Source organism: Apteryx mantelli, chromosome Z (genome assembly GCF_036417845.1).
Source record: "Apteryx mantelli isolate bAptMan1 chromosome Z, bAptMan1.hap1, whole genome shotgun sequence".
Taxonomy (NCBI): domain Eukaryota; kingdom Metazoa; phylum Chordata; class Aves; order Apterygiformes; family Apterygidae; genus Apteryx; species Apteryx mantelli.
The window spans coordinates 63,168,082-63,177,175 of record NC_090020.1 but is presented as its reverse complement, the minus strand read 5'-3'; the positions used below and the strand labels follow the sequence as shown (position 1 = coordinate 63,177,175).

The window sequence follows — 9,094 nt, the reverse complement described above, 5'->3', positions numbered from 1 at the left end:
TTGCCAAGAATTAACTAAGTGTACAATCAAGAGGTTTTGAGATGCATCTTATTTCTTTTCTTGTATTTTTTTTAAATTAGCTGACACAAAGGGATAGTAGAATATATAGTGAGCAGCTGTACAAAACTTTAGGACTACTTTCCTTGATTGTAAATTATGTGAGAATTGTCTTTTGCTCTCTCTTTGTGCAGGGCTGACCACAACTTGTTGGGGGGAGGTAGGATCCTCTTGGAGGAAAGGGGAGGAAGGGGAACCTTGCCTGAAGCGCGGAGGCAGAGGAGGAAAAGGGAAGCAGTGGCAGCGGAGTAGCTTGCTGCAGCTGTGAGCGGCAGAGCGGCTGGCTGCTGTATGTACTGGGGAGCACAGGAAAGGAAAGGTGAGCAGCCCTTGCGGAGGATCGGGGATGGCTGCTTGTAAATAGGCAGGTGGAAAAAGTGTGTGAATGCCCCAAACCTGAATCTGGCTCCTGTAGTAGCTGAGGTTGGACCACCCTGAGCTACACAGCTCTTCCCCCGCCTCTTCACCAAATGAATCTGATATACCTGACAAGAGCTGCTCAAAGCTTGTTAAATATGGCCATCTTCATTAAAAAGTTTTCAAAATAAGGAGCTAGCACAGAGGAAGTAATTAGCTTCTCAAGTCGTACCAGATATCCTGGGTTTTGTCATAAACTGCATCATTGATTTGTGACAGTGAAACATAAGCGAGAGAATTTTCCCCAGGATGAAAAGCAATGTAAACTTTTTTCTTTACTGTTTTTAGCTTTGCCTCCCTTTTTATGACTCCTGGCAGCACAGCACCCCTCTTCTGTTTGTGGAAGAACATGCTGGCGCAGCATGGGATCTGGCAGCCTATAGGCCACGGCAGAACAATGCTGTCACTTGTCTTCAGTAACGCTGGGGTGATATTATAAATCTTGAGTACCTTCTGGGATTTCAATCTGTGGCATAAATGAGAGCAGTTCAGTGACTATTCTAATATATGCTTTGCTGCCCCCAGATTACAGGGACTGTTCTGGCAGCTGATAATAGCTGAAGTGTAGAAGCACTTTGGCTAAGCTCTGTTTTTTCGAGTCTCATCTCCTGCAGTAAGGGAAAGAAAAGGGAGTGACAAAGATCTGCAGTATTGCTTTTTGCCACCTGGCAATTTTCTTACACACTGTGACTTCCCACGTAGGAAATCAAGCCAGTTATTCCGCTATGAGAATGACACTAAACCAGAGGCAGAATCTGACTGGAGGAGGTTTGGCTTTAAAATCCGAGGACTCAGGAATTACGAGTAAGTCCAGGTTGCAGAGGTGCAAGAGCTGGTGTACAGAACCTAGAATACTGAAGAGGAACTCTTTTGTCTGGTTAGTTAAAACTAAGAAAATAAGATAGTTAGGTTTGGAGTAGTATATAATTCATTTAGCCAATATTAGTTTTTCTGTTTCCTGCTCATATCTCATATTTTCTTATCAGTAAGTGCGGTGCAGAACAATTCCTGGGTCAAATTCTGTCCCAAGTGACTATTTTAATCCTCCTTCCCAACAGATTAACTTTAAGGCATTTTAAGGGCCTGATCTAAGTAATGACAAGAAGACATAGAGAACTATCAGCATTATTATCACCTACTATCCAGTTTTAAATACCTTGTTCAAAGCAGAGAAGGACTAAAATTTGGAGAATTTTATAGAGTTGTTTTTCCTTCCACTATCAATCTAATAATCCATAAAGTCATTATAACATTAAAAAAATTGATTTCTCCATTTACCACCTGGGAATACTGGATAAGATGGTCAAATTAAAAATCTGAAATAGGGGAGACTTGCATTCTGGTTCCTACATTCATTATCTACATACTCTATTACTTAGAGCACATCAGTTACTAGCCTGTGCTCACGTTTCTTTTTCTATAAAATGGAGATGATATCTACTCCATAGTGATGCTGTGGGACTTTATTCATTGCCAACGTGCTTAATCTGTTCTGATTCCACGACTGGATTAGCCCAGGGGACCCTGGGCTGTACAGACATGGGCGAGTAGGGCGCTGCCATATATATAATTAGGGCGCCAGACTAGGACCGATGTCATTGTTATAGGCACGTCAGGACAAAGAATGGAGACAAGAAGCATATGTGAAAACTGACAGGGGAGCCGGGCTTAAACGCCACGTAGGTGCTCAAGGACGGAGCAGGTGTCCGGGAGGATCTGCAGAAGCTTTCGGGTGCCTGCCGCCTAAGAGCTGCTTTGGTCCCAGGGCCGCGAGAGCCCGGCCGCAGCTCGCAGCGGCAGCGCACGTCCCGGGCGCGGACACCCGGGCGCCCGCTGCTCCCGCCGCGCCCGCCGCTCCCCTCGCCGCGCCCGCCGCCGCCCGCCGCCCGCCCCGGGCACCTGAGGCCCGCGCCGGCCCGCCCCGCCTCGCCCCGCCCCCCGCCACGCGCCATTGGCTGGGCGCGCTGCCCGTCGCGGCGCCGGCCCCGCCCGCAGGCGCCACCCCGCCGCCGGGGAGCGCGGCGCCCTCCCGGCCCGGCCCGGCAGCGCTGCCGCCGCGACGCTGCGCCCGGCCATGGCTGAGAAAGTTTCGGCTTCCGCGGAGCGTCCGCGGGGCGCCGGCCGCGCCGCGTCCTCCTGCTCCGGCTCCTCGTCCGGCTCGGAAACTCTCTCCGAGGAGGGGGAGCGCGGCTTCGCCCCGGGCACCGGCGGCGGCGGCGGGGCGGCGGCCCCCGGCGGGGCGGCAGCGGGGCGGCGGCGGGGCGGCGAGGAGCGGGCGAGCCCCGGCGGCGGGGAAGCGGACGACGCCTCGCTGGAGGAGCGGGATGAGGAGGTGCGGCGGGCCGGGGTCGTGGCCGGGGTCGTGGCCGGGGCCGGGGCCGGGGCGGCGGCGCCCGCTCCTGCCGCGCGGAGCCGCCTGCCCGGGGCTGCCCGGGGCGCCGCGGGCGGAGCGGCGGCGGCGGCGGCGGCGGCCGGTGCCCCCGCGGGAAGCGCCTCCTGCCGCCGCGCTGAGCGCGGGGCGCCCTGGCGTCTGCTCCGCCCGGCTTCGGCCCTTCTCGCTGCGACTAAGGGGCTGGGGGTTGCGGCTTCCTTCTCTTTGGGGGCGCGTTGGGTTTTTTTTCCTCTAAAAAATCTTGGTTTTACTCGCGTGTCTCTGTGGATAACGGTGCTGTAAGGCAGAACTCCTCGATGTCGGACGTAAGTGATGGGCGAGCCCCCCGCGCTGCCCTGATCCGCTTGGGAGAGATGATGACAGGCTGTGGATTATGGAGGAGCCCTGTGGGTGACAGATCTGTAGGGTGATACACGGATACGTGCGTTTCCCCCCCCCCCCCCCGGATCCAGCTGTAATACCTTGTAACAGCATTCTTAAAAGAACTACGTTACAGTAAAATCACCCTTTTGTGTCTGAAGCTGCGTTTTTATTTGCTGCATGGTTCGCACTTTGTAAAGGTACTTCCTTGCTACAGCTCCCAAACCAGCTGTTTGATCCGATTGCTGTTTGACATTGCCCCTGTATGTAATCTGTTGTAGATCTTAGTTTTGTGGCTGACGCGTGCTTTTTTTATGGGCAACTTTTTAATTTTCTGCTAGGTGATGTTTCTTTATTCTGCACCTTTATGTAGCTGGTTGTGCAAGAGTTTTGGAAGACCCTAACATTTTAAAGGGATATCTGTGAAGCCCTGGCTGAAGTTATTTCCACTAGTTAAGCTGTGATTTCCAGGAATGTTTCCTTCCACAGTAATGGCTTATTTGTATAGCTCCTGTTTTCTCCTTCTTCCCTGGTGCCTCTTCTGTTGCATTGATGCAGCTGTAGGACAGCATGGTGAATTGGATCTAAAAATAACTATCCCTTTTTTTCTTTAAATACTCAAACTTGGATCAATTTCCTGCTCTCTTTCAACTGCATGATCCCACAAAGGGTGGGATGGATTTACGGCCAGGTGCATTTGGGGTGGCAGCAGAATAAGTGATCCTATGTCCACGTCTTTTTTTTTTTTTTTTTTCTTCAAAGAGATGCAAACTTGCTTTATTCTCTGAACTGAGTAGGAGCTCTGTAGCTGCTGTTAGCATGCTGCTCACCTTGGGTAATGTATCTTGCTTCTCAGCAGGTCTTGTACGTGTGAGCTTGGGGCTGTTTTTACCACAACTGTGTGGTGTCCAGTTGGTTTGGAGCTCAGCTGGTAAGCCTGCAAAATACTGTGTAGAAATACACAGAGGTTGTCTGTTCAGTTAGCTCACCTCACAGTTGCTGGCAGACCAGCTACCTTCTCATCAAGCCTGGTTACTTCTGTGTGTGCTTTGGAGATGAATTACAGACAACTTTTGAGCTGAAAGTATAGGGAAGATAAGCCCCAAAAGAAGTCGGCATCCAATTCCGCTAAAAGCCAGTAGAATTTGGCATTTCTAGATGGGCAAATTCATACCTCATCTGCAGTAAGTAATACTAGAACAGATCAACATAAACTAATTTTAATGTAGCGGGAAAGGTTGCTTAATGTATAAAACTGTCTTCTTCCCTGTCCTTTATTACCTCTGCTAGATTGCTTCATTATCTGAAACCAAGTTTTTTTTGTCTTTGCCTTTTGTGATATGGTTTTGCCAGTCTTTCCATTTTGGGGTAGTTGGTGCTTGCAGCTGAATTCCTACCTAACTGAAGAGCCACCTGACAAATCGCCCTGTGGAGTCATCCTCCTTTGAGCAAGGACCCAGAAATGCATTAGAGTACAGGAATAAACTAATGCATACCAATGTAAAACTGAAGTAACAGCTGTTATTTGTGTATTGAAAGCTGTAGGGGTAGCGGTGAAGGATGAGAGCAAGGTCCGAGACAAATGCGGTGATGATTTCAGACACTTCTATACATGCTACCTGCCAAAAGCATAGCACTGAGGGAAGTACTTGAAGGTACCATTTTCACACTGGCGTCCTACTAACTAATGTCAAATAATGAAAGCTTGCATGTTGTTCCAGCTTTGTGAGTTATTCTAGTTTTATGGTTCATCAGTACTTTATTCTGCTCTTCCAGGTTTCATTTTCCCTCTTGCCCTGTATTTGTTCCTGTTTCCAACTTGGCAGAATTGAATCTGTTGTCACTGCTGTTTAGTTTCCTTCAGACAGCAGTCATCATAGTCCTGTTACCTCTGTTGTTGCTACTTTAGCTGTCAGTAGAGTATGTGTAAATTCTTTAGAGCCATGACATAAGAATTATTTTCAAACTAAATCTATAAATGAATAATTAGGAAACATAGTGCATATGGGGGGAAATGCACATTACTTCATGTGTTGTTCCCAGTAGACCTATTTATTCCCCTTTGACATTGTATATAACATACTTGAGAACTCTGATCTTGTCTCTTCCTAGACCTCTTCTTTAGACTAAACGACCCCAGTGCCTTTAATCTTCCCCTATAGAATGTGTTTCCAGACATCTGATCATGCTCATTGCTGTCTTGTGGACTCTTTCCAGCTGGTCACATCTGTCTTAAAGTGTGACATCAAAAAACAGCATGCTGTACTCAAGTTTAGGCCTTGCCAGAGCTGACTAGAACAGAAGGATTACTTCAGATGTCTCTCAAGCGATGTTATTGTTTATATAGCCCAAACTGCTCTTGCAGTTTGTGGTCCATTATAATGTTTAGGTCCTTTCCGGCAGAACAATGTGAATGTTTATATTCTACCAAAAAGAATGGTTCAGCTCCCCAGCTCAATGGGCGAAACTTGATGCTGTCACTTACAGTAGGACTGCTTCTTTACTGTCCAGAAATTAAACAGAAAAATTGAAGGATTGATAGTCTTATGAGCATCATGTCTGAAAGAGTTAATTCCTGGAGGGGAATGGGGAAAGGAAGGTCAGGGTGGGAAGAGAGAGAATATCATTCCTTTTTTCCCCCACTATCATTATTTCATCCTGATGTTCCATAAATTTGACTAAAAAAAAAAAGTTTATGAAATAACTAAAGAAGCAGTCTTTCCTCTTATTTCATGTATGCAAGAGCAAATGATAGTTCATAAGATGTTCACCATCAGTTATTAAGGATTTTTAATATCTTACTCTGAAGTCTTAGATGCATGAAAATGAAACCTGATTATAACCTAATGTGGGAAGACTTTTTCTGCAGCATCAGTGCCTTGAAATGCTGTGACTAGCAAACACCTGAAACTCAGCGTTGTAATAGTATGTTAATGAAGTAACAGCGTATTTGCCTGTGCTCTTGTGAGGTGAGTGGTGAAAGTATGCTGACAGAAGCAGGCAGGAGTAGGATTGCATGGTGAAGGACACCAGAGGCAAATGCTACATGGAGAAGGGCTAATACGTCCTAATACACCATGGTTCTTAATCTTAAAGGATTGTTCTCTACTCTGCTTCCGACAAGAAGATCTCTAGAGAGTCTTTTCCAGACCGAGGTGCGGAGGCAAGGCTGGGGAACAGCAAGATCTCTTATAGTGTGACTGCTGCTTCTGTCTGAAGTTAGTACAGACTGGGATTACAGGGAAAGGGGTAAATTCAAAAAACCCTCATGATTTTCTCCGTCTTTTCTACTGCATTTCTATTTTCTGTATACTAGTCATTCTTCTGGCAAAAAGTTACTGGGAACAGGGAGCTTGTTTTATTACATTTATTGAAGCAAAGGGTACCCAGCATCGCTGGTTGCCTCGATTTCTCTCATTAAAAATGCCTTACTGTCTTTCACTCAAGTATGGTAAATGTTCTTTGTAGATAGTGGCTTCCAAATCTTAGCCTGTGTTTTACAGAGCGGGTAAGAGCTCACTCGGGTTCATCATGTTTCTTGAAAAGAAGAGACGAAGGCAAGCTACAGATTCCTTGCCTACGTCAGTTATCTTGAGGATCTGTGAGGGAAGGTGAGATTGTGTCCCTCGGAGAGGTCTGTCTTTTCCACCTCTGTCAGCTGATCTGCAGACAGATTATCTGTCTGCAAACCTTGTCACAGTAACTGGGAAAATGCTTTGCTTACCAGAGCTCAGTAACTGCTCTGGGAGGGTCAGTAGTTGTTCGGAGAGGGGTAATACTTGGAGATATAGCACAGCTGTCTTTGCCTGAAATTGGTTTTAAAAGCTTCTGAACCTGCCAGTATCTCCCAAATTAACATAGTGAGTCCTCTTCATTATTTTAGCTGTCTTTTTTTTTTTTTACATGGGGAAGTATGTGGTATTTTGTTCTCAAATAATTGTAATGCATGCTCTGGAACTGAAACATTTGGTATTGAAGTGGCTATCAAGAGTTAATAGAGTTGGTCCTACTTTGAAAAGATCATGAGCAACATGAAAAGGCAGGTTTTTCTCATGAAAAATGTCTGCTGATTTTTGGAGTTGATATACTACACTTTTTCCTCATCTCTAGTTAATGTGTCTCTTCTATTAAAAAAGATACTTGATGGTATAGAATGAGAACTACGGAAGCTTTATCTGTTGCTGCTTGCTGTTCACCTGCATCTGCCTTCTTGCTGTTTGTATTGGAGTCTGTTGTGAGTTCAGGAGAGCTGTATGGAGGGAGTTAATTCCTGGGAAATGAAGATTCTGTCATGGAGGTATTCATGGCAAGGTGAAGGGGGTGGCAAAGAGAACACTGCTCTAAAAACTGTTCTCTCACGCATTTATCCTTAAGCGCATGTCCACTAGAGAGCTGTAGCATCTCTAGCCTCACAGATTGCCTGCCAGTTCTTCACCCAATAAAACTGTCGTTTATTTGGGGGAGAGGGGAAATCAAAATGCTTTGGGATAGAGTGACAAGTGTGTGAAGTGATGGCAATGTTTACATGTGCATCTGTAGGTAATGAAGATGGTGGTACTTCTGTCAAAATGTCACTATGACCTAGCTAGTTTTTTGCGTCTCCCCCCCGCCGCTTTTCCTGCCAAAGCGCTAACCAGGGGACATGCTTAGACAATGTGGGAGATATCACAGATAGATTTTTCTTTTAATTGTTTCAGACTTTCTTGTCTCTGACAGTGATGGATCATTCCCTGTTGTAGCACACCCTGAACGCTGCAGCTACCTAAAGATGAATTGCCTGATTGTTAGTGTGATTCTTAGATCGCACTAAGGAATAGTAACGCCGTCATGAAATGTAAACTTCTGTGTGTTAGAATGATTGCAGTGGGATTAACTAAACACTCATCTGGCCTAGTGCAGCCACAAAATTGTTCTTGTCATGTGAGCCAGAGAAACAACGCTTTCTTTGTTTTTTAGTTATATTTGTGATATTACTTATAAAGTTAAACACTTTGCCCTTTAAGTCTGTAGGGCTGACTCAACAGTCATTTAAAACACTTTTTGACTTGCTTTTAGCACTAAAAAAAATGTGTATTTCCCTCCTACTTAAAACTCTCTGTGTGCTGGGTAGGCATGTAAGGTGTGTGCTGATGTGCACCATTAACTGTCCCAGAAGCACCCCGGGACGTGGAGAGGCTCATGGTTGTGGGCTTTATCAAATGTTGCTGTGTGCTCTTGCCTGAGGTTTTAGGTTATCTATACTAATGTTTGCAACTCTTTGGAGCTTGTTTTCAAGATGTTTAGTGGGTGTAAGTAAGGCAATAACTGCAGCATCTCTCTTCTCACTTATTCCAAGCGAGAGCTGAAGAAGCAGATTGATGTGATGAGCTGCATTTCTGTTTTCATGTGCCAGAGCTACTTAGATACTTAACGTCTTCCTGGAAAGAGGTGGGTGAAGAAATGATAATTCCAGTCTTCAAAACAAAATTTGAATGCATTCATAAAAAATGATTGAGTGGGCATTTTGTGCCCTTTAAAGTTTACAACCAAGAAGAAATAGTCCTGAGATGAATCTTTAGGATCCCTTAGTATTTGTATGCTCAACTGTGAAATGAAATGTGAAGAAACATGTTCCCTGAAAAGCTGCAGCTCATTACAAGGAGGACAGTGTCAGTCCTGCATAACCTTTGCAACCTTTGCTTTGGCAGCGTTTTGGCTAGATGTAAACCAACTTTGAACTGAATGTCAGTAAATAGAATAAGGTGGTGCTATGCCTGTATTATGAAGATGCCCCATACGATGGGGCCACATTGCTAGCAGTAACATAGCTTGTGTAAAGTTGGGTTTAAACAAAGGGAGAAGAGTGCCGAGTCTGGGGCTGGTGCTCCT

General features: G+C 45.8%; 1 protein-coding gene across 1 annotated transcript in view; it reads left to right on the top strand.

The window, feature by feature from the left end:
- The first annotated feature begins 2,548 nt into the window (after positions 1-2,548).
- LOC106485819 (microtubule-associated serine/threonine-protein kinase 4-like) overlaps positions 2,549-9,094 on the top strand; it is a 137,262-nt gene continuing 130,716 nt past the window's right edge. The window contains exon 1 of the mRNA XM_067316436.1: positions 2,549-2,806. Coding sequence (XP_067172537.1) covers positions 2,549-2,806 — 258 coding nt within the window. The remainder of the gene's footprint in view (positions 2,807-9,094) is intronic.